The following is a 25,905-nucleotide window of genomic DNA, read 5'->3' as shown; positions in this document are numbered from 1 at the left end:
TGAGGTGACTACTCAATCACAGTTCAATCTGTTCATAGGGAGGTGATTACTCAATCACAGTTCAATCTGTTTATATTGAGGTGACTACTCACTCACAATACAATATGTTCATAATGAGGTGAATACTCACAGCACAATCTGTTTATAGTGAGATGACTACTCACAGTACAATCTGTTTATAGTGATTTGACTACTCACAGTACAATCTGTTTATAGTGAAGTGACTACTCTTCTACTATATTGTCTAATTTCATCATTTCATGTTCCCGCTATTGTTCGAAGGATTTAATTTTAGAGATGGTTGGTAAACTAAACTCAAGTTCTGAAGGGAGTGCAGTAGCCTTCTATTCCTGTCCATGTGGTGCACCTCAAGAGGAATTGTACAAACCTAAATCATTCAGCAGATCTTGCTGTGGCCTTTTTTAAATTTTTAACATCCATCTTTTTCCTTCATTATGTCAGACACAGACTAACACGCACACACACACACGCACGCGCGCAAACACTAGACACACTCACACACCAGAGACGCACCAGAAAAAAAAAAAATACACCAGAGACCCACAAACACCAGACACACACACACAAAAACACCAGACACACACCAGATTATGTCGTGGATAAAACCCACGGTCTAATACTCAAATTACGAGAGGTCGAGAATGACTAGGGGTGAAAGCATATTCATTTAAACAGTAAAATATGTATTGGTAATTGTTAATGCCACTTTATTTGTCCGTGGCATATACAGTCATAATTCTAAAGCTGGTAGAGTCTGATTTTAACCGAGGTATGGATTAGTTAACTTAAAGGACAAATCCGGTGTAAAATGGATTTGGGATATGTTTGGTATGATAACGAGTTGGAACCAGGGTTCAAAGTTAACTTTTTTGATTACCAGCCAATTTGGCTGGTAACTTTCTAATGCTACCAGCCAATCAGAATTTCCACTAGCCAATTTTTTTCCCGTGAAAATAAGAGAGATAAGTGCCGCTAAATGAATTATTTTTACATTTTGGATTTTATTAACACAATCCAAGTACATGCATGCAACAAAAAAAACATTTATTTTTCATTTTGATAATTTCAGAGCTCTACCGCATCACATTTCTTCAGCACTCTCTGAACTCTTCAATACGACCTGTTTTGGCGGATTTAATCCTGAAACTCTCCTGATGACTCCGGGCACTCTACATGCGGCAGCCCTTACAAAACATGACGACATTTTCGTGATCCAACACAAGCCATTCACAGCCAGTCAGCCATTTGGCATTGAACTTTACTTTTTCCGCTTCGCACGCATTGTTGTATATATTCTCAATCACATCCCCTGCCTTCTCGCCCCCAGACGTCTGTCCAACCAACCACAGCCGCATTTAGTTTAAGTTTAGGCTTCTTTTTAATTTACTTTAGCTAGCTCCCTCACTTCTTTTGATAGTTTCTGCTCCGTTCATTAATTATTTTTCTGCTTCTTCTTCTTTGTGTTTTCTGTTTCCATGGTTTCTTACACTGGTTGGTTGCACTGCCTGCGCACAGCCAATGGGCGTCTTATACGTCCTCACGTAGCATCACAACAGTGTTCATGGGAAATTAAGTCAGTACTGCCCAGGGAGCAAGAACAGTAGAGCGGCTCTGACTGACATGATTGCCTCATGCATCACTGCCAAAGTGGCTAGTAAGTTTTTATTAACACCCAGGTGTGGCAGGTGTTAATTTAGAACCCTGGTTCGAACGTTTGTTTTGGAGCACAAAAACCGCATATAGATGCATTCTTCAGTTGGATGTTTTTAGGGGATTATATTCTAGGTAGATTGAAGAACACAGAGATTGTGACCTCCGTCAGCAACACGCAAGCTCTGTGTTCGTCAATCTACCTATCGTGTATAATTTATACTTAAAGTTAACCTTACATGCCTCCTTTTATCTAAGTGAACTGAGAAATGGACTAATGTCATTGTCTACAGAGAGATGTCTGACTGAGCGTTTGCCGGTCAACACCGGACCCTCTGAGGTGTTGAAATAACAATGGAACAGGGTCTGGAGCCTGCCCCACCCCCCCTGTTGGTACATTTCTCTCCACTAATATATTCCAACATTCGGGAAAGGGATATCCTTTTAAACCTTCATTATTTTCTACCATAATACACGCAAACACACACCAGACACACACACAGAAACACACCAGACACACATGCACACGCACACACACACACACACACACACACACACACACACACACACACACACACACACACACACACACACAGAGAGAACTGAAATCTAAGCAGAAGGCTTTTGTCAGAACTGAAGAGGTTTTTGCCTTTCTTCCAAACAGAGTTGCAAGAGCCATTTCCTAGCCATTCATCAGCTATTAGTGAGTGAAGCCTCTATCCCAAAAGCCTCTGTTTGAGCTTTTTTCATTTTAGACCACTCCCGGCACATTTCTGACCAATCACAGGGCATCTCTTCCCTGATTGGTTCAGGGAATCAATCCTGCCCGTCAATAACTTTTGCTCACACATTGTTGCCATCACAATGGAGGAGTTAAGCAGGAAGGGAAAGAGCAGCTAAAATACAGTTTAAACATATAGTGGCTGTTGGTTAGTCTGACCTTTTAATCTTTCTAAAGTGTGTCTATAACCGTGTCTGTAACCAAGCGTCATGTCTGGGGAGCTCTAGGCCTCTAGGAGACAACTTTGCAAACTGAACATTTTTCAAAAGAAAAACACCTGGTCAATAGAAATATGTTCAAAAACGATCTAAAATGTCCTAATACAAAACAAAAAAATAAATAATAAGGCTACGTTTACATGATGACGCTCTGAACAGAATACGCAAAAGTGGCGTTGCGTCTTCAATTTTTATTCCGGGTTTAGACGAGCGTTTTCGGGAGGAAATCTGCGTGCATACGGTGACGCAAAAGTGTGTGGATTTCGATTGGGTATGCATGTCAGGCGGCTAGGTGGTGCTGTGATACATTATCACACAACACCACCATGTCTGAGCGCATGCGTAGAATCTTCCTTCTCTTATCTGCTTTGCGAAAACCAAAACATAATTACAGATCCTTCTCTGTTCAGTAATGTACATATCCTGTACATTCCGTGGAAAGACTCCTGTAAGTTTATAAGAGCTGCCAGAGCAGCTTGACGGTCCGACGCATGGAAATAATCCAACATGTTTGTTTATTTCCCTGTACTGGCGCATGTGACGTAAACGCGTACGCGACGTGAGCAGATCTGAGCAGAGTTTTGCGTCTTGGCAGTGTAGACGGAAATGCTACGGCGGATCGTATTCAAGTTTTCCACTCTGGAGGATGGTTTCAGATTTGCCCCAAAAACGCTGTCACCGTCAAAACGAAAGGCACATCCGATAAAATATTTGGTTTTTTTTACCCGCAAGCATCCTCGTGTAAACGGGGCCTAAGAGGCCAACTCCATTTAAAAAGCGGTGGTAGTGGAAGTAGCTGTTATGAAGAACAGTGGTCAGATCATCAGAGGCCCCCGACTGTGCCCTGTTTGGGCTCCTTGTACCAGGTTAATCTGGGATCTCCCCATGGTCCTGTGTGTCATCGTACCAGGTTCTGCTGGGTTCTCCCCATGGTTCTGTGTGTCATCTTACCAGGTTCTGCTGGGTTCTCCATTGATTCTCATCGTACCAGGTTCTGCTGGGTTCTGCCCATGGTTCTGTGTGTCATTGTATCAGGTTCTGCTGGGTTCTCCCCATGGTTCTGTTTGTCATCGTACCAGCTTCAGCTAGGTTCCCCCCAGGGTTCTCATCATACCAGCTTCTGCTAGGTTCTGCCGAGGGATCTCATCGTACCAGCTTCTGCTAGGTTCTCCCCAGGATTCTCTTTCATGGTACCAGGTTCTGCTGGGTTCTCCCCACGGTTCTGTATCAGCGTGCCAGGTTATTTTGGGTTCTCCACAGGGTTCTCATGTTACCAGGTTCTGCTGGGTTCTCCCCAGGGTTCTGTGTGGGCTTCTCGTACCAGGTTCCCTGGGTTCTCCCAAGGGTTCTGGGTGTGCCATCGTACCAGGTGCTGCTGGTGCCTTCGGCGCACATTGTTTCCAACCTCATTTCCAGCGGTATTCCCGATCCAGGAAACCGTGTGCTGGCAATGTGCATTGTGCTAATGATTCATGAACACAACAGTGGGCTCTCTCTGACTCCTTGGCTCAGAGGGAATGAGAGGCATCCCTGATAACTTTTCCATGCAAGCAACTGCTCCGATAATGGGTTGGATTGCAGGATGATTATTAATATATTGGATATTACATTTCATTTTAATCAAACAAAATATGTCGTATTAATCAAGATATGTATGTATATAAACATATTCATCCAGATATGTATGTTTATATACATATTCATCCAGTTATATATGTATATAAACATATTTATCCAGATATGTATGTTTATATTGTGGCAACCCGGCACGGTGAGCGAACCAACTCCTCCCAAACAGGAAACAAGTTCGAGAGGAAAAAGCCAAAAAGGCATGTTTAATCCTTAACATAACACAAAGTCTCTGAAAACACAAAATAACGAAAAACCTGGGAGGAATCAATGGGCCCATCCTTCGTGGGTGGAATCCCGTCACCCACGAGGACCGGTCTGTCCGTGCAGGAGCTCCAGGGCTGGGAGAGCCCCGAATGAGTGGAGAAGCATGCTATTTAAGCCCTGCTTCTCCACCTGTTCCTCAGGTGCGCTGCATGTCCGCCAAGCTCCTCCATCCTTTGCTGAAGCCTCGGGTGGCCTTTCGGCGGCGCGGCGCGTAGCATAGCTGCTTCTGCTGCCGGCGTGGCTTGTTTTGCGGCGTTGTGTGTCGCGGCCTCGGCCTCGTCCCTTGCGGCCTCGTCCCCCGCGGCCTCGTCCCCCGCGGCCTCGCCTCCCGCAGCCTCGCCTCCCGCAGACTCGCCTCTCGCGGCCTCGCCTCCCGCGGACTCGCCTCTCGCGGCCTCGTCTCGGGCGGCCTCGTTTCTGGCTGCGTCGTCTCTGAATTTCTCTGTCACTCTGGAATCAACACAGGCTAAGGTCTGTTCAAAGCCAAAAGAGGCATTTATTCAATGAACAACGGAAAACGCGTGGGTCTGTACCCAACGCGGGGAAAACGAAAATAATACCAATGAGCCACGTGCTATTGTCTCTCCGGCACGGCCGGTCTCGTCCCTGAAGAGGGAGGTCGCTCCCGTCTGGAGCTCCTTCGATAATATGGATGTTCTACTACCCCCCCCCCCCCAGACACCAAACCCCTTAGAAATGTTTAATTTCTTATTGTGTTAGCTTTCACCATTTTCAGTGTTAAGTGATCTTAAGTGATTTCACTACTTTTTACCATGTATTGTCCAAAGAAGTGGATTTAGAGGTTTTGCCAAAGTAGTACTTGTGGATTTAGCTGGTTTAGACCCAAAAGACAATTTAATTTGGTCAAAAAAACTAACAGAAAAAAAGTATTTAAAAAATATATATATTTTATTCATTAACTTATAACCTTATAATTGCCTTTAAAATAAAATGACAGAACTTGAATATAGAAGCCTGAATATAGAAGCCTAAATTACCATAAAATGGTAATTTAGAAGAAAAGTGGTCTGACGGACTAAGAGGCTTTTGCATCTAAACTCTTCATGTTTAGATACTAGGGATGGGCACGAGTAGTAAATTCCAAACTCGAGTGATCAAAGGAATTCCTCGAGGATCAATCGAGTACTCTTTAAATTGAATCTATTTTTAGAATGCAACGCATCTGCAGCAGGAATAGGCCTGATGATAAACGGCAATATTACCAACCAAACATGTAATGCTTATTCTCCATCAAAACAGTCAGAGTTATCAGAGTATTCATTATTAATTTTTGCAAACGTTCAAAACACATTTTCCTTACAAAAATAAATATGCGTCTCACAATTTAAATCACGTCGAACCAAGGCCTGTAACAGTTTAAAAAAAACAAAAACGAAACAAGTAGCCTAACCATTGCAAATAATTTAAAGCTGCAAATAAAACGGCAGCAAATGGACTATGGAAATACGCGTTGTGATCTTCTCTACACCCCCGGGACGGGATTACAGCTGCGTCTTGCGGCGGTGAAAATAGCCGACACACTTGGTGGTTGCGGGTCTGCTTCCCGAACTCACCGTTGTGTTTCAGGAGCATGTTGCCGCATAGTACTTTCTGGTAGCTCGATTTCGCTTGGCATATTTTACATTTCACCTTATGATCTCCTATTTCTTTCAAGTATTTCAATTCTTCGCTGCACTTTGCTTTAACCGCCATCTCTTAACTTTTTGAATTCTGGCGTGCCTGCACACGGCACGGAACGCGCCACACAGAAATGGATACATTTCATTTGCTTTGTGCCCACGGCATGCGTTAGTGGCGCCGACAGAAAATGTATACATTTGCTTCAGAAAACTTTGTGTGTGTATATGCAAACTCGAGTTTGCCTGTCAACCAACCGAGTTCATTTATAACGAGGAGTACTCGAGTAATCGATTCCTCACGCCCATCCCTATTAGATACATATTCATCCAGATGTGTAGGTTAGTGAGGATGGGTCTGTAGGCACTGAAAAACTCACATCCGCCCTTCTGTTCGCCTCGCTCACTGTAAGCCCTGCTCACTGTTAGCCGCGCTCACTGTTAGCCCCTGTTAGCCCTGCTAACTGCTCACTGTTAGGCTTGCTAACTTTCCTCTGTGTTCAGCTGCATTATTTGCCAGCTACTAATTATTTAACATCGACCTTTGTTAGGTGCTATCTTTTTTTTCGATAACTGGACTGAGGATATCTTATAACAAACTTTTATTGGATTACATTGGTTTATTTCATGCTTCTTCAAGTAGAACCAAATGATTCGTTTTTACCTCATTGCCTAGTGCAATTGCTTTTCTCCTGAATAGTGACTTATTAAAATAAATTGTATTAAGTGTGTGTGTGTGTGTGTGTGTGTGTGTGTGTGTGTGTGTGTGTGTGTGTGTGTGTGTGTGTGTGTGTGTGTGTGTGTGTGTGTGTGTGTGTGTGTGTGAGAGTCTAAAAGAGCCTATTGGTTTCCTGCATTCTGGCTGTTCAGTCTTATGTAGGGATGCGTGTGAATGCAATGCAAAAGTAGTGTAAAACTAAACCTTCAAATTACGCAAAAATAAATCTTGCATATTTTAACACTACTCACTATCAAATTAACATTTCATGACCCCAACCTCTCTGTTTGCCCATTAGCCTGTTCTACTTGGTGGAGGGATAGAACTTAATGGGGAGTAAACATACATGTCTGACCCTGAGATCTAGTAAAATGCAGCTTTGTATTTTTGGATTTGTGTTTTAAAGGTTATTTGAAACCATGAAGTGCATCATAATCAGCTGTGATAATTAAGGCAACATATGTACACTACAGTTGATAGTGCCACACGCAAAGGCTTCCTGATAACTCCCTCATGAAAGTGAAGTTATTTCAGGGTTTGGCTTACATTTCTAAGAGGGTAGCAGCATTACAGATTTATCCACCATTTGTATTGTCAACTTAAAACAAAAGTGTATTGTCAACTTAAACCATATTGTATGGTTGCAGTGTTGGGCCACAAGGTTATTGTTTGATTGAATTAATGTTGTGTGTCATAACATTGTACGATACGTTTGTTTTTGTAAAAGTTGTAATTTTGAACAAATAGTGTGGTTTAAGAACACTATTATTATCGTGCATGTCCTTTTGGTTTTACAATAAGGGTACATTAATGAACCATTAATTAACATTAGCTTATGCAGCAACAAACAAACTACATAAAGTTAACTGTTGATTAACAGTTAATAAATGGTATAGTAATAATTTACTAATGGTGTTTATGGTAACTAATGTATTCATTTATACATTACTTCATATGGCTAGGAATAACCCTAAAATTAACCCTAAGCCATATGCTATTGCTATATAAGAATGTATATTACTGCATGAACTTACCATAAAGCTAGCATTAAAAAAAATGATACACAAATAATATATTTATTGTCACGGTTACTCACTGGTACGTGACACATCTATAAACGGTGGATGTTTCTTTGTTTGTCTTTGTTCTATGGCCGTTTGCTCCATTAATCGGTATGTGTTTATACCTAGGGCTATGCAGTTGATCCTGTTGGAATAGGATCTGGGTCATAAAAAGCAATTTGAGATTAGAGGTGTGGCTGTCATTTACACCAATGTGAGCTGTAATTGAGGTTGCCCTTAGGCCTAGAGAGTGGTAAGCCAACACACCCACACCACACTCCACAGCTCAAGGTGTGCATATCAAATGCTATTTACCTGTGAGGAAACACAAATAACACCGTTTTGATCCTCTATGCCAGGGATGGGCAACTGGCGGCCCGCGACCCGCGGGCATGCGGCCCGCGGCCCGCATGCCCACTCAGCCCGCACATAATTATAAAAAAAAAAAAAAAAAAAAAAAATTATAATAATAATAATAATAGATCGAGTTACAGAAAACTCGTTCAAGAAAGATGAGAAGAATTCATAGAATTCAAAGGCAAACCCATGCGTCTAGTTTGCTTAGAAGCGATATCAGTCATTAAAGATCCACTTAAGTCGCCACTACAACTACTACAACTGTTTGTTGGGTTTGAGTTCATTGAGTTGTTGCACTTAATGTTGGGCCACTGTTTTTCAGTTTTTTGACTTCATTGAATGATGATGTATGTGAGCCCTTTGCACTGATAAAAAAACTGACCATTCATGTGGCTGTTTGAGCATGGAAAACATGAAATGAATGTATGTTGGTTCAATTAACATACCGTACATAGGTTATGATTCTGGACGATTTTTTAGGTAGTGGCCATCGCCAAAATGCACCAGAATACTGGAAATCATCTACCAAATTCAAAATTATGTAGCTTCTCTCAGCTCACGTTTAGTTGAAGTGTGCAGTGATGTGGCCCTCCGATGGTTATGATAAAAAATGTGGCCCTCTTTATCATGAAAGTTGCCCATCCCTGCTCTATGCCCTATTGCAAGATCAACCATGTGTGCCAGTTCCTGTTGTTTACTCAACCATTGGATGTGAAAGAGCGATAAAATGGCCAGTCGTAATTCAATTCAATTCCTATGTGTTCAAAGAACAACGTCAACTGAACTTATCTTAAAGGCATTAAATGTAACATTGAAACTGAGCGTTTACAATAGGTATTGCGGTCCAAATGCCCAATGCTGGACTGAGATGTCTGTGTCCCTCCTGCCCAACATTAAAGCTCCAACAGGGCGCTATGCTGAGGAGACTGAACAAACCAAAGCACACGACGAACCAAGCTCCATATTATATTTTGAGATCACCGAGATAATTGTATTTTGACAATGACAAGCGAAGACGAGTACTACTAATTTAAGGCTGTAAGCTGTCTCTATTTCAGCTGTATCTCCGTCATTGAGCTTTTTGAAAGAGGTTGAGGCCTTCTTTGGTTGGGTAGAATCCAGTACAATCACAGTGGATCCAGTCTGTGTGCTTGCTTCAATTTCTGCAGCACGCTGTGTTTGTATGCCAATAAGTTTCATAACTTGCAACCCTGGGGGTGGAAATGGGATATGGAATCACAAAGAAGGAAGCAAACACAGGCCATCCGACCCTGAACTACATTTCGCAGGAGAACATACTGGCATAGCATTGTTGCTTCCTTAATCTCTGATGACATACCCTGGTGGTTAAGATTCAGTTAATTAGTTACATATAGCTTCTTTATTCTGTTACTTTACAGGAAGTTGTTGGTACCAATTTCTGTCCGGCCATATCTATAATTCAGAATAGATTATAAGACACTGTATTAAATGCATGAACATTTACTGTATGCCTCAAAACAAGCACATAGCTTTGTGGAAAATGTTACACTTCTTACGGACTGTATGGAATTAGTCTGCTGGTAAATGTAAATAAAAACTTTGTTGCCTTTATTAGGAGGAGACCAAACACTGGACTTGAGACCACATGCCACTCTAATCTAATGTCTTTACTTAACCACCAACAAGTCCACGGCTTTTAAAGCTAGGGTAGGCAAATTATTTGAGAAGCATTTTCTTCCTATTCGTTGATATTCTCTTTAAAAAAAATCATTGGCTTTTGCAGGCCTGTAATTAGAAGACAGGTAGGAAGTCCAATCATTTCATTCACCTAGAATAAAATGATTGGATGGACCACATGTCCATCGCCCCACCTTCCCGGCTATTGTGGCTCACTCTGCCCTTGCACTCTGCCCCTGCACTCTGGCCGTGCAATTATTGTGCATGGATGGAGTCTTCTAAAAGGCTAAGCAGACATATTGCTTAAGCTAGCTAGCGGCTTTGGAGCAAGGCCTAAAGCGAGGTAGATGTTTGGTTTATATTATTATTATTTATGGTTGGATACTTTTTTATTGTATCTTACAGTCTTCTCAAAATATCCGAAAGTGATGAATATTCAGCCCTAATGATCACCTTACCTCAAAGGCCAACACTATGCAGGATAATGTCAAACATTTCTTTCATGTCAAGCATACGACGACCAATGTAGCCAATTACTGATCCGGTTCAGATACACCAGCTTCAGATGCATCCACTTTGTCGGTGATGATTTTCAAAGCCTTGGTTCTCATTGGTGGAAGATGCCGGCGGCACTCAGAAGGACTTCTGAGAAGGAGTTGAGCTGCTGTTGTGTGGACAGTGCTCCAGCCACTTGTCTTCATAATTGTTTCTCCTTACTGCTGGTGTTATGGCAGGTTTCTGACACTACTACGGACTCGAAATGGCAACCCAAGGATTTGAAAACACGCCCCTCCTCCCAATCCGGGACACAGGATTCTCTGACGCCACACATTGACGCAGCATGATCTCAATCTGGCAGCCCCAGCATTAGGGGCATATGTTGAAACTTCTGAGCCAAATGGCTGAAGTCATGGTGGACGTTGGTAGGGTCAAGGCGTTGGGAGTGAGGGGAGACTCCACTGACTCAGACGCTTAGTGGAGGTTGGCAGGGTCATTGGTGGTGAGGGGAGACTCCACTAGACTGATTCAGCCGTTGGGAGTGAGGGGATCCTCCACTAGACTAACTCAGACGTAAGGTGGACGTTGGTAGCGTCCAGGCGTTAGGAGGGAGGGGAGACTCCCCTAGACACCAGGACATTGGAACTCTCTCCTTTTAGTACGCAGATTAATGCACAGAGGTGGTGCCCTGAAACCTCTATCATTCTTGTGTTTTCAATACAAACTTCCTTGGTGATTCCTAGGTTCCTTTTTCCGTTACATTTTTGTACTTATATTTCACTTGTTTGCTTGTGAATTAATTTAATATTATTTTTATTTTATTTTTATTTGGTGATCTCAAGAAAAGCTCCTTATTATCTTGAGCGAAAACAACCTTCTGATTATCGAGTGACGATGCTTCCATCAACTCTAAGATAGGGCTATGTTTACTTTCTTTCAAGTGGTAACCTTTAATCAATGCTAGAAAATCTTCTTTAAAGTCCATAATAATTGGGTCATCTCTGTGCTATGGTCTAAATGCAGGATTCAGTTTTTTAATTGAAAAGTGTGTTTGTGTGTGTGTCTGAGATTGTCTTCTGAGAGTTGGTCCAAGTCCACCCGGGGCCAACCCCGTCCCTTACAAACCCTCTACACCTCTCGTGTTCCTCTCCGTCTCCTGGGCTCAGCCGTTCTCATCACGTTACTGAGTGTGTGACGTAGCTGAGCAGTGGAGCTGGGGAGTGAGGGTGGTATGGTGGAGCAGAAGAGGTGCAGGGAACCGTGATTATCTCTGCACCCCAGCCGGTGTTGGCTCTCTCTCCTCCTCCTTCTCCATCTCCCTGCATCTCTCTGTTAGTGATGCAGAGTGGGGTTGTTGCAAACCAAGCTAGCTTTCATTTACCTCCATTATGTCCAGTCATGCATACCCTATCCCCCCGCCCCGTCCAAGGAAGGGGGAAGAGTTGTTTCTCATAGATAAGTCATTTAAGTAACATTCATGTGAGCGTTTGCAAAGCAGCAGATTATTAACCGATGGGCTGACCCCCTGCCTCAAGGCCGCCATCAGACAGACCTGTTTGTGTTTGTTTCTGCCAGGGCTTCCTAATATTTTGTTGTGCTCTGTCGAGATTGGATTTCAAGCCTCTAAGCTATGCACTGGTTTGGGGCACTAGAGCAATTACTTAAAGGGGAAAAGTTAATATATACATGCTGACCCAAGAAAAAAACCCTTCTTTCAATGATATGGTTCCAAGAGCAGGACATTGCTTTGGTATATCCTAAATTAAGGATGGCTTGTATACACTGTATAGGGCTGAACTGATTGTTTTCTTTGTTGATTAATCTAATGATATCTTCTCCAGATTCATCATTTGGTAAAATGTCATGAATAATAGAAAATGCCTGTCGCAGGTCACCAGAGATGTCTTACATGATCCTGCTTTATCTAAAAAAAAGAACCAACTATGTGATTAAATAAACAGTGAGCCGCAATTTTTTTTACTTTTAATTGATTATCGAAATTCGATTGTGTTAATTTTCTGTGGATTTGTGAATCACCTCTCACAGCCCTGTTTCTTCCTCTGTCCCCACATATCACAGCCCTTTTGCTCCTGATCCACCATGTCTTATTTGACAACCAACTAATGTGTGGAACAAGCCCCAAATCTCATGGTGAAGAGCAGGGTTGGACTGGGACAAAAATCTGGCCCAGGACTTTGGGAATGGAGAGGCCTTTCATGAGAATGGCATGTGTAGAATTTTCCCACGGTGTAAAATAAGAAAAACTAGTCCTTAACTGTGGATATTTGCATTGCAAATACATGTTAATGTTGGGATGTTCGTGTGGTTAGAATTTTGTGAGGATCACAGGCAAATATATTATAAGCAAATAAGCAACCCTCGGTAAAGCAAGGCTGAAAAGGTTCAAAATAGTGCAGATGGCTTTGCATAGGCAAAACATACTGAGCAGAACAGAGAGTTGTCTTTGATACAGCATGTGAGACACTTTCTGTTTATACCATCATTGGTTTCTTAGATGCTTTTCTCGGGGGTTGTTGAGTTGGGAAGAAAATACAAATCAAAGCAATACAACGATATAAATGAAAAAAAAAATGAAATCCCTCATCTCGGGGTATAGCTATCTCAGCTTCCCCTTTGCTGGACCCTGAATCTGCTTGTAATGACTGTAGAGCTATATCTGCATGTAAATGACAAGTAACAAATAATTCTAATTTAGCAGGCCAATACATTAAAGGGAATAGTGGATATTCTCTTAATTTATTTTTTTTTTTTTTATCATTTAGGAGTAACAGTTACCCTTTAAATACAAAGGAATTAACAAAATTAAAGACAAAGAAATGAAAAACAATTAATGTAATGCTATATTAATGAGTTTAGGAGTTTAAGTCATTATTACATTGCCAAACATGCCCGCTAGTGCACCTGTCATATGCTTTGCCCCGATATACTGTGTTTAAAAGTGATCCCCCCTCTAAATTGAAGTACATAGGCCCCGTTTTACAGCCATTCAAGAGCTCTGTTTGGCATGTTTGCGAATATCCAGCAGGCCAGCCCAAGTCACTTTATTATTTTTTATTTTCTTAAAAATAATAATAATAATAAAAAAGGAGAAATTACGGCCGGCCGGCTCGGCCCGAAACCGTCTAGCCTTTCGGGAAATCTCCTGAACCACCCGATGGCCAGTCCGCCCCTGGAGAAGAGCTGTCTCCCTATTTTTAGAAGGGATCTTGCACAATAATAGGGCCCTATCTTGCACCCTGTGCAATTTACATTCTACAACGACGCATGTATCTTTGCTAGTTTGCACCCGGCGCAAAGCTGATTTTCCCCCGCCTGGCAAACTCGCACCACTGAACTTGCGCCCTGAGTGGCGTGTCGGCGAAAAAGCAGAGCCGTGTTCCGGCGCAAATGATTCATGGTGCTATCTGACAGATCGATAAAGCAGTTGCAGCAACTGACCGAAGAAAACCTGTTCAAGTTCACACACATGTAGGCTATACACAGCACAAACATGCAAACAATTAGCCTAATTGAAATATTATGATGTCAAAGATTGTTCATATGTGGGAAACTTTATTGAAATAACATTGTGGAAACATATTTTCTCCATAGGGCTTGCATGAATGAAACTGCATGAATGTAGTAGGCTAAAATAATAATAGTAATAATAATAGGCTAATAATAACAATAATAAACTTGAGCAAAGTATATCCCAGCCTTCCAAAACAAAATCTTGTTTTAGGGTAAATGATAACGTTTGTTAAATTATTTGGGAAAGAACAGGTGATACAGCAGTAATAAGCTGTACTTTTAAAACAATGCATCCGCAAACACAGTACAGCAAACACATATTTTCTTGACACGGACATCGTGTACAAGCCCATACATTTTAGGATTGATGAGTATTTTGATCGTGAGGAAACATAGTTTTACAGCGAGTGAGTGTTTAAAAGAATGAATGAATGCGAATGATGCTCGGTGTGCGTGTGTCTGTTTAAACACACACAAACTAAACACGTAACGCATAATACAGTCCATGGCAATGTTTATTAATGGGGGGGACATATGCATATATTATCAACACAAGTTGATAACGCTAATGTATACCTCTCTGGTAAGAAAGATATACGATGTTTGTTAATGTATTGCCGCATATAATTTAATAGACCCACAGTTGCAACCACAGGACCGCATATATACAGTATATATGTTAAGTTCTCTTGGCCAAAATTTACATGACGACTCAGTGTTGCATGTTACGCCCAAAACACACCTACGGGTATCCATGGTGTGTTCCTCAATCCTCGGAAGCCAGACTTCCGAGTCGAAAGTCGAAGATCTCCCAGCTTTCTTGCGGCATTTCTCGGAAGCACGCCCCCTATTTGTCTTCATCTTTCGGAATTCTGAGAGTAGACCGAGAGCAGTATTGAAGCTCTCAATAAAATGGCTGTGCCCGTGAGGAGATTTATTTTCTTTGTATTTGTACCACGTTGGTCATTTAAATGTCAATTTTAAATGCTTTTACACACTTGATTACATTGCAACTTTATTCCGGTCACCGATTTATACATTACATGGTCTTACTGTGCCTGCAATACAATGTAAAGTCATGTTGTTTGTTTTCGGGCTGGTTTGCTAAAGAGGCTAATGTAGCTAACAATAAACAACGACTAGCCAATTTCATGACACAATCACAAAGACGAACAGGAATGCTTAAATGCTCCGAGACCGGAAATGACGTCAAAAGTGCAACTCGGAAGGCTTGCGTCCGAGGATTCAGGAACACACCATAATAATAATAATAATAATAATAATAATAATAATTCATTTTATTTGTTGAGCACTCTTCATTCTAGCAGAATCTCAGAGTGCTAGTATACAATTTTTAAAAAGTAGGAAATGCCTTTATGAATAAAAAGGTTTTTAGGCCAGTCTTAAAACAGGCTAGTGTTTGTGTTGCCCTTAAAGGGATAGTTCACCCATTTAGAACCGGAGTTCTATCATTATAAAATCGCTATTGTAATGTAAATTAATATATAAAAAAATATCAGTCTAAACCAGTCTCCCCTTCGCCCATTTTTTCTCATCAAATTTTCTCCCGAAATGACGTCAAATGACGCGTTTGACGTCATTTCGGGAGAAACCTCTCTTCCCGCTAGATGGGCCGAGGACTACAACACACTTTTGGTGGCAAGTTTGCCGGAAATGTTCCCACCAATAAGGAATGAGAGGGGGCTGGAGCTTGCACGCTTGCACGCTCAGCTCGCGTACTGAGGGGGAATGAGAGGGACGGGAGACCGACACAAACCTCTGACCATGGCAGAAGCAACAGCTGAGTTTGAAAATATATTGCTGCATTGTAATATTCAGGGCTATTTGTATGAGCCAGAATACAGCGAGGAAGAACTGAGAAGAATAGAGGAGGAGGCTGCTGCGGCTGCAGCTGAACAAGCCTTGCCTGTTGCCGAGGAGCCGGATCGCGCCGGAGTGAACTGGTGGTGTACCTGTTTGCTCTGTTCACCTATGGAGACTCACAAAGAGTCCCTGTGCTGCAGCGAATTTCAGCCATGCCAGTTTCTTCGCGATGAAATGGCTGAATCTGGCGAGGAAGGGGCCGTGTGTGTAACATCTCACCCAGGCTTTACGCCTCATCTGAACCGTTGGGTATTGGACACTTATTTCCATACCCAGAAAGTCAACTGGAAACGCCAGCCAAAGCCCGCCGGGAGAAACGGACGTCTGAGCACAGAGTAAGTGTTTGTTTACTAACACATTGGCTACAATAGTTTTGAGTCACGGGGAACGTTACAATGTAGTTATCCGAAAGTAGCCGACCTTATTGGCAGAGCATAGGCTACGTTACGTTAGCTTCAAGTCTGTGTAATGCTGTAGGCTACTCAAGGCATAATTTATCTTGCTTTGCTAATTTTGTTCTTTCTTTCTTTGACAGTATAGGCTAACATCTTACCGGCATTTCCTGGAGTGGATACTGCAAGGTGAGAGACTTGGGAGAGGCAATCGCCTTGTTTTGCCAGCGTGTGTTGTCCAGGCCATCAGGGCTAATTACCCAACACAAGATGGGCAGTACCGTGGCTACCAGGAGACGGTAGATGCCCAAGATGAGCTGTGATATTTAGCAAACTCACCATACGTTTTGTTTTTGTATATAGTTTATATTTTATGAATAAAACTTCAAATTCATGTTGGTTGTTGTGATTTGTTTACTATACCAAATGATGTTACACTAAAGTAGGCCTGCTGTATAAGATGAACACTTATTTCAACTGGGGAGAAAAGGTTTACATATAGCCTACTTGATATGCTGAAATACTGTAATTAGCAAATGTTTGATGTACAGTAATATACAAATGATACCTAAAATAATTATAAATCTATTCTTGCTACATTCATACATGATGGCTGTATGTTGAACCTACTTTGCAACAAAAAATGTAATGACAGAAATTTAAATAATTATTGCAGTGAAGTTTGTTATGGTGAACATGGGTTTATACAGGAGTCCAAGGTAAGGTAGTAAAAACAATAAGATTTTATTCACAAAGGAAAATGATCCAATATTTACAAAGATAAGATTGAAAACAAATGTTTTATAAAAGATACGTTTAAATAGATAAAATAGGTCAGATGTCCCTCTCAGAAGCGCCTTTTTAATTCAGCCACTGCCGCCTCCTTTGGTGGTTTTGGCACTGGTGCAATGTTAGGTGGCAGCGCAGGCTGGGGCAGGGCAAGTGAGGATGTTGAAACCTTATATAGAATCGTTGGGTTTCGTCTTCTGGTTATGACACTTGTGACAAGTGTGTCAATGAACTGGGTGGTGTGTGGAATAAAAATCTGCTTCACGACCCACTGCTTGGATCTCCTGCAAAACACTTGGTTGAAGCGTGGTTGTCCTGCAAAATAAATTACAAATAATTATAGATAAGACTATAAAGGCAACATTTGAGATGCTGTACTTTTTTCAAATGAAATACCCGAATTATTCAGCTAAATCTGCAAACCGTGTAAGCTGTGAAAATTATATTCTTGATTCTTCATTGAGCCACTTTTACTACACACCTGTCTTGGTTGTGGCCTGCTTTCTTTTGACAATGTTTTCATTGTGCTCCAAACATGCAAGATGACCCCTTTCTCTCATTCCCTGGAAAGAGAATCCCTGCCTTTTTGGGAGGTACTTGAGCATTGCACTGTGAAAGATCTCCAGCGGGCCTGTATGCAATAAAATAAAAAGGGAAAAGAATATGAGAATGAAAACATGATCATTACGGAGTGATTTTGTAAAGTATTCAAGCTTATAAGGAGAACTATTATAAACTCACCAGTGTGTTTGAACAGGGCCATCTGTTCCAGGTCTTTCAAAAGCCTTTTGTCATTTACCAGCGATTCGAGATTTTCAAACGCTGAAGACTCCCTCTTCATCCATTGGCGCTTGCTTTGCTCCTGGGCTGTTAGAGGATGATGTCCACACCGGTTTGTTTGTCCATCATCCTCTGTCCATTCATGCTCATTACACACGTGGTGTAGAATGGACTGCCATCTGCATTTCAGTATCTGTATGAAACAAGTATTATTTACAATAATAAGACTAAGACTAAGTGACTTAGTCACTGACGCATGTGTCGTTGCTAGTTTACAACTGGCGCAGAGCGTTCTTTTCCCACCACCGCCACTCGCCGGTAAATTAGGGATTGATCATGCGCCCCAAGTGGCGGTTCGGCGGAAGGAGGAGGCGTGTTCTGGCGCAAACGGTATTTTGCCGTTTCTGAATACCATTGCGCTACTGACCAGGAAATACCTGGTTTAAAGTCAGTGGCGCGTTGTTCAGATGCTATTTTAAGGGCGCATGCATACATGCGCATGCGATGCATACGGATTGCTTGTGCACCTCGCGCATACACTTTGCTTCTCCCATCTACCTAGCCGCACATTCTTGGTAAATTATTTGGGAAAGAACAGCTGATGCAGCGGTAATAAGTTGTACTTTTAAATCAATGCATCTGCAAACACCGTACAGCAAACACATATTTTCTTATGTGACATCGTGTAGGCCTACATGCCCATAACTTTTAGGATTGATGAGTATTTGATCGTGAAAAACATTGTTTTACCGCGAGTGAGTGTTAAAAAGAATGAATGAATGCGGGTGCGCGTGTGTGCTCTGTTTAAACACACGCAAACTAAACACGTAACGCATAATACAATCAATGGCAATGTCTATTACCGCAGGGACACATGCATATTAGGATAGCATACAATACTGATAAGAAACAATGTTTATAATGTATTGCGTATATCATTAAATAGAACCACAGTTACCGCATATCATATGTTATATCATATACGTTTTCTTTGCCGAAATGTATTTGAGGACTCAGTATTTCTGAAGTTGTGGATGAAAACCCCTTATTCCATGTCTGAATTAGGCCACATTATTTGGCAATAAACTGAGCCATTTGCAGTTTGAAATTCATGTGCATCTGTCTCATCGGAGACTGCAGACGCGCTGTCAAAATATAAACTCGTCCGATTCAAATGCGCTCATGGCTCTTAAAAGGGATGGGAGCTGGCACTCTCATTGGTTTGTTGGACGTTACGCCCAAACCACACCTACAGGTAACTAGGCTGCTTCAGACCAACCCTTTTGACACTTGCGCCGCGACGCAAGTGTCATTTATCCGCCTGTAAAATAGCGATAGCGCCGTAGAACCGCCCACAAAGCTACTTGCGCTTTGCGCTTCCCACTTGCGTTTCAGACCGTTAAAATAGGGCCCTATATATTTTTGGTCTCTAAAAAACAGATGAACAAAGCCTTTGATTCCTTACCTCTGCATCACCCTTGCTTGTTGCACAGGTAAACCACATGTGGTTTATGATTGACCTGTGAAAGAAAAGAAAATTAGTAATTTAGAAACTTACAAAACAATGAAAAGCTTGGCACTTTACAAACCAACACTGACCTGCTCCATGCAGCAAGAATTTCGTTCCCTTTAATTTCTCCTTTCCTCTGTATCTTCTTCCTCAAACCTGAAAGAATAAATGTAACATAAGTTCGGTCCCCTCACAACATTTGTTGTATTTTTTTGTAAAGTACAGCCAAATCCCATCCTTTTATCTGCAATATATAAATCACTCTGTGCTGCAAAGCTCTGGACATGATTTGTGAATGGGGAGGGCTGGAGAATGGGGGAGGTTTCGTTGTGTGTGTACAGGGAAGGCAAAAAATACATACCTTTCGCTGTATGCCAGATGTCAAACTCATGCTGAACATTGGGGAATTCTTCCCTCATGATCGTGCGTATAGATGTTGAGCGGTCCGTGGTCATCACCTCAATATCTAAGCCATCACCCATGATCTCCTTCATGCCCCTTTTGAAACCGAGTGGTTCCATGGCAACAGAGCTGCCGGCTTCTGTAGAATAAAGTTGAATACTTACTTGAATTGAATAATAATTTTCACAGCAGCAATAATAACATATATTTTTATTTTCCAGTGTTAATCTTTTATTTACCTGCAGCAGTTCTGTGTGAATAATCTCCTTGGTGTCGTCCAACATGAAGGTGTAATGGCAGTTTTTGGCACTGAAACCTGGGGTGTCACACCGGCCATCCCCTGACAAGTGTAGCTTCTTCCCATCCTCCTGTTCTAGGTACACTATGGCCATGATTTATTTTCTCTGTTGTTGATATAGGTCTTCAATGGCAGGGTGCAAGTAAGCCTTCTGCATCTCATAAAATGTAGTCTTGGCGATCATTTGGACATTCATGGTCTTGCACCAGTCTGACAGTTCAGTGTACGTGCCACCCCTGAACTGAACAGCTGCCGCTGCGAGGAGGTTCACCTCTGCCATTCCCCTCACTTCAGGCGATGATCTCCATGTCCCGGAATGTCCAGCAAGACATGTCCACGTCACCTTCCTTTGCGCCCCACAGTCAAAGACAGTTTTTGATGACAGAGGCTTGCCGCACATCTGGCAAAATTTGAAAAGTGACATCAAGCAGGACTCATTCACAATGATCTTCTTTCCGTGCCAGTCATTGATGCCTTCATCTTCTGATGAAGACGTTGACGTGGGGGTGACAGTTGTGTTGGGCTGGTAGTTTTCGTCTGCTTCACCCACAGTGCTAAAACTTGAATCAAGGGTCCCAGGTGTGTCGGGGCACGATGTCTGCAAAACAAAGAGGTTTATTTTTAATTGTAAAGATGACCAATTATATAAATATTATTCCTTTAGAATGATTAGTTGAAAGTTAGAAAGTGTTATCTTGTGTAAGTAATATATTTTGGCAAAATATTTCATTTAGATCATTTGTAAAGTAGCCTTTTCAGAATCTTACCGATAGTCCTTGGTCCGAGGGAAAGGTTTTCACTGGTGTGGATGTCAAAGGGAAGGTCTTCAGCGGGTTGGAGGATGCAGAGAGAGTCAATGCGCCATGACCACTATCAGCGTTCTGTAATGACACAGGCATTTAGTTTGTCATGTTTTTGGTACCACACACACAAAAATTGAATGTAGGGACAAGAATAAAACTGCTCAATATGCATTTGCTTCCTAGTATAATGTTCGATTATATCACTCACTGAAAAGGCTTTTTTCCTGCTTTACTTTGTTTTTGAACTATTTTAGCAATTTGCCCCGATAGCTGCTATTCTTTTGGGTCACGTGACGTCACTGTAGCTTTGCGCCACCATCTTGACGACCGATCTCACCCACTGACCCATTGATTTCAGTGGTAACTCATGCCGGCAATTTGTTGTGCAGTGGGCACAACAGTACATACTACATACCTAGCGCAAGGCAACGGGCAATGCTCGTTCAAAACTCATCCCCGGCGTCCATAGCGAAATCGACAGTATGCTAAGCTAAGCTAAGCACACAGAGACCCGGGTAGCAGCCGAGGGAGCGTATCTATGATCCCGGGTCCTATGTTCCCCGGGTCCTATGTTCCCCTCTTTGTATGAGACTGGCGAACAAAGGACCGCTTTTCCCAAAAAGGGTCCTATGTTCCCCGATATGTTAGTTTTTCTACCATTACTGCCAAATACCGGCCGAGAAAACTACCATTGCATGTGTTTACCTTTGTGGAAGAGGGAGACGTCGGAGAACCTGACGCAGTCTTTTCATACGCCGGTAAACAAACCCCGAGAAGCCCAATCCCTACGAGAGTTCCCCGCGCTACGGCCAACCGGATGCGCAGAGCCTTTGGCCGTGATATTATTATACAAATTATATTATATACTAAGAGCTCCGGGAGTCGCAAACGGCACGGGGAACATAGGACCCTTTTCACTGCTAGTGAGCTCTAGCAGTAAACTGAAGTGCTCACTAGTAGCAGCACAGAAATATAGTAGAATATTACGACAGTCTTACCTGTAGGCGACTGCGTTTCGCTGCGGGAGGTGCATTAGAAGCCCCGGCCTGTTCGTCATCTGGGCACGGGCCCACAGCGAAGACGCACGGAACAGCAGTTGGTTTGAGTGCGGACCTTATCTTGCCGAAAAGTCTTCCATCAAAATCCTCCAGTTTGAAATGGAGACTGCATATCGTTTTTCCTTTTATAATTTCCTTCCCAATGCGGTTTTCGCCCCGGACGTGGAACTACGGACCAGCTCTTCACTCTCGCAAGGATCCTGGAGGGGGCCTGGGAGTATGCCCATCCGGTCTACATGTGTTTTGTGGATCTGGAGAAGGCGTATGACCGGGTCCCCCGGGAGAAACTGTGGGAGGTGCTGCGGGAGTATGGGGTAAGGGGGTCTATCCTCAGGGCCATCCAATCTTTGTACTCCCAAAGCGAGAGCTGTGTTCGTGTTCTCGGCAGCCAGTCAGTTTCGTTCTCAGTGGGTGCTGGTCTCCGCCAGGGCTGCGCCTTGTCACCAATCCTGTTTGTGATATACATGGACAGGATATCGAGGCGTAGTCGTGGTGGGGAGGGGTTGCAGTTCCGTGGTCTGAGGATCTCGTCACTGCTTTTTGCAGATGATGTGGTCCTCATTGGATCATCGGCCTGTGACCTTCAGCACTCACTGGATCGGCTGGCGGCCGAGTGTGAAGCGGCTGGGATGAGGATCAGCACCGCTAAATCTGAGGCCATGACTCTTAGCAGGAAACCGGTGGATTGCTTACTCCGGGTAGGAAATGAGTCCTTAGCCCAGGTGAAGGAGTTCAAGTACCTCGGGGTCTTGTTCGCGAGTGAGGGTACTATGGAGCGTGAGATTGGCCGGAGAATCGGAGCAGCGGGGGCGGTATTGCGTTCGCTTTACCGCACCGTTGTAACGAAAAGAGAGCTGAGCCGCAAGGCAAAGCTCTCGATCTACCGGTCGATCTTCGTTCCTATCCTCACCTATGGTCATGAGGGCTGGGGGATGACCGAAAGGACGAGATCGCGGGTACAAGCGGCCGAGATGAGTTTTCTCAGAAGGGTGGCTGGCGTCTCCCTTAGGGATAGGGTGAGAAGCTCAGCCATCCGTGAGGAACTCGGATTAGAGCCGCTGCTCCTTTACTTAGAAAGGAGTCAGCTGAGGTGGTTCGGGCATCTGGTGAGGATGCCCACTGGGCGCCTTCCTTGGGAGGTGTTTCAGGCACGTCCAGTGGGGAGGAGACCTCGGGGAAGACCCAGGACTAGGTGGAGAGATTATATCTCAACACTGGCCTGGGAACGCCTCGGGATCCCCCCGTCAGAGCTGGTCAATGTGGCCCGGGAAAGGGAAGTCTGGGGCCCCCTGCTTGAGCTGCTCCCCCCGCGACCCGACCCCGGATAAGCGGATGACGATGAGGATGAGGGAGGAGGAGGAATTTCCTTCCCGGTGTCTTCTCCAACTCTGGGGTTGTTTATCGCCCGCAGCCATAGTTTGCAACGCTGAGCGTCTTTCACTGGCAAACCGTGAAAACTTACACTCTTTTCTTACACACTTTTCGGTGCAACCGGGTACCAAACAACCACTGGGCATGATTGCTTTTGGAAAAACGAGTCAAAACTAGTCAACGACGGTTCGTGAATAACTTTGTGAATAAAGTTTGTTTGCTCGCATGGGTCCTTCCCCCTTTTAAACGGAAACAGGTGGGCGGGGCAGCGAGCGCAATGCACTGTGGTAGTTGGAGGTTTTCTCACTTTGAGCCAGAGAGACCATGAAAACACTCTTTCTGCCTTTTTTCAGGCTAGGATGAACCAATTTCAATTTATTTTTCACATTTATAATACATTGAATTATTTAATTCATAAAACCTTCATATTCCCACCGGTGAACTATCCCTTTAAGTGGTCCGGGAGGCTGTTCCACAGTCGAGGGGCTGCAGCAGCGAAGGCCCGGTCGCCCATGGTGCGTAGCCTGGTGTTTGGGATCTGCAGGGACAGACTGTTATTGGATCTGAGGGGGCGGGTTGATGTTTGGGGAGTGATGAGTTCTTGCAGGTAAGGGGGGGCATGACCGTTTATGCATTGGTAGGTGAGTAGGAGGACTTTGTAGTTGACGCGGGATGAGACAGGGAGCCAGTGCAGTGAGTGTAAAATGGGGGTTATATGGTTGTATTTCCTGACTCTCATCAGGATCCTGGCAGCGCTGTTCTGGATGTACTGCAGCTTTTGGATGTTCCTGCCAGTGATCCCAGTGAACAGTGAATTGCAGTAGTCCAGTCTTGAGGAGATGAAGGCGTGGACGAGCTTCTCAGCATCTGGCAGGGTTAAAGTGGGGCGGAGCTTGGCGATGTTTTTGAGATGGTAGAAGGAGATTTTGCACAGATGCTTTATATGATCGTTGAAGGTGAGGTGAGGGTCAAACCTAACTCCTAGATTTGTTACTGTGGTGGAGAGGGGTATGACCTGACTGTCGAAAGTGAGATGAGTTATGGAGGATGACTGAACTTGGTGTGGAGTGCCAACAAGAAGGGCCTCGGTTTTGCTGCTGTTTAGCTGGAGAAAGTTGTTTCTCATCCATGCCTTTATCTCCCCAAGACAGGCAGTGAGACATGACATGGCAGCAGAGGGGTTTGGGGCAGTTTTGATGTACAGCTGTGTGTCATCGGCATAGCAGTGGAAGGACATCCCATGTCTGCTGACAACACAGCCGAGGGGGAGCATGTAGATAATGAAGAGGATGGGACCGAGGACAGACCCTTGTGGAACACCACAGGAGACAGGGAGCTGTCTGGAATTGCATCTTCCCAGTGAGACATACTCAGTTCTGCCAGATAGATATGACTGGAACCACTTGAGTGCAGAGCCTGACAGTCCAATGGTGGTGTGGAGGCGCTCTAGGAGGATTGTGTGATCCACTGTGTCGAATGCAGCAGTCAGATCCAGGAGGATGAGGAGTGAGGGTGATCCTGCATCGGCTGTCATCAGCAGGTCATTCGTCACCCTGAGCAAGGCGGTTTCAGTGCTGTGGGCTGAACGGAATCCTGACTGGAATTTTTCAAACAGGTTGTTGTGTTTGAGGTGGTCCTGAAGTTGAGAAGCAACTACCTTCTCTAGCACTTTGGACAGGAAGGCAAGGTAGGAGATAGGCCGGTAGTTGGCTAGGACCTCCGGGTCCAGGGTGGGCTTCTTGAGAAGGGGACGGATGACAGCGACCTTGAGAGCCGGCGAGACACAGCCTGACTGAAGGGAAAGGTTGACAATTTTGGTGATGAGAGGACTGAGAGTGGGGATGTGTGACTTGAGCAGAGCAGTGGGAATGGGGTCCAGGGTACAGGTACAGGGTTTCATTTTCCTGATGATTTCCTCAACATGGCTCTCCTGAACCTCAGCAAGATGCAGGGGAGACAACACACTTGCAGATAGGGTGTTGGCGTCAGAGGGAAGCAGAGATGGAGAGCTGGACATCTCAGAGCGAATGCTGTCGACCTTTGATCTAAAAAAGTCGATGAAGCTGTTACATTGCTCTTCTGTAGCTTCAGTTGAGGAGGATGGTTGTGGTTTCAGGAGATGCTTTATGGTGGAAAAAAGCTGTTTAGAGTTTCCAGGGTTTTCATATATTAGGCTGGAGTAGAACTGTGAGCGAGCATCTTTAAGGGAATTTGAGTATGCCTTTTGATGCTCACGGAAGGCCAGCTTATGGACTGTGAGCCCAGAGTGCCTGCATCGCCGTTCCAAGACACGCCCAGCTGTTTTCATTTTCCTCAGTTCATGAGTGAACCATGGAGCAGACCGTGAGAAATTAACAATACGTGATTTGACCGGGGCATGGAGATCAAAAACACTGCTCAGTGAGGTATTATAGATCTCCACTAATTCATCCGCTGAGGCAGATGCTGGGCAGGTGATGAGCTGGAGATCCATGCTCATAGTGGCTGCGTCAATTTTTTTCCAGTTGCGAAAAGACATTTGACGCCTAAGTGTAGTGGTTGGCAGCATAAAAGTAAAGGCCATTGAGACCACCTTGTGGTCAGATACACCA

The 25,905-nt window shown here is 43.6% G+C and overlaps 2 protein-coding genes across 4 annotated transcripts in view; one reads left to right on the top strand and one right to left on the bottom strand.

Moving 5' to 3' along the window:
- The window catches only part of fhit (fragile histidine triad diadenosine triphosphatase), a 244,010-nt gene that overhangs the window by 50,378 nt on the left and 167,727 nt on the right, over positions 1-25,905 (top strand). The gene's annotated exons all lie outside the window — the stretch shown is intronic.
- LOC115556593 (uncharacterized) lies at positions 17,024-22,076 on the bottom strand. 3 transcript variants are annotated; one of them, XM_030373701.1, is made up of 9 exons: positions 21,884-22,076; positions 20,850-20,963; positions 20,024-20,680; positions 19,744-19,923; positions 19,472-19,538; positions 19,338-19,392; positions 17,834-18,065; positions 17,574-17,723; positions 17,024-17,407 (listed from the first exon to the last, which is right to left on the bottom strand). In XM_030373701.1, the coding sequence occupies exons 4-9, from the start codon at positions 19,901-19,903 to the stop codon at positions 17,151-17,153; spliced, it is 921 nt and encodes a 306-aa protein (XP_030229561.1). In that variant the 5' UTR covers positions 19,904-19,923; positions 20,024-20,680; positions 20,850-20,963; positions 21,884-22,076; the 3' UTR covers positions 17,024-17,150. The 3 variants fall into 3 exon arrangements, with proteins under 3 accessions (XP_030229561.1, XP_030229562.1, XP_030229560.1); XM_030373702.1 differs by having other exon boundaries at positions 20,354-20,680; XM_030373700.1 differs by having other exon boundaries at positions 19,744-20,680.

This window comes from Gadus morhua, chromosome 13 (assembly GCF_902167405.1).
Source record: "Gadus morhua chromosome 13, gadMor3.0, whole genome shotgun sequence".
Classification (NCBI taxonomy): Eukaryota; Metazoa; Chordata; class Actinopteri; order Gadiformes; family Gadidae; genus Gadus; species Gadus morhua.
This window is presented reverse-complemented; position numbering and strand designations above follow the sequence as displayed.

Bases quoted from the DNA above. Each gene is read 5' to 3' on its own strand.
- LOC115556593 (XM_030373700.1), bottom strand. From the start codon at position 20,176: ATGGCCATAGTGTACCTAGAACAGGAGGATGGGAAGAAGCTACACTTG. The intron at 18,066-19,337 runs GTAAGGAATCAA...TGTTTCATACAG, and splicing joins CAAGCAAGGGTGATGCAGAG to ATACTGAAATGCAGATGGCA. The intron at 17,408-17,573 runs GTGTGTAGTAAA...TTTATTTTGCAG, and splicing joins GCAGGCCACAACCAAGACAG to GACAACCACGCTTCAACCAA.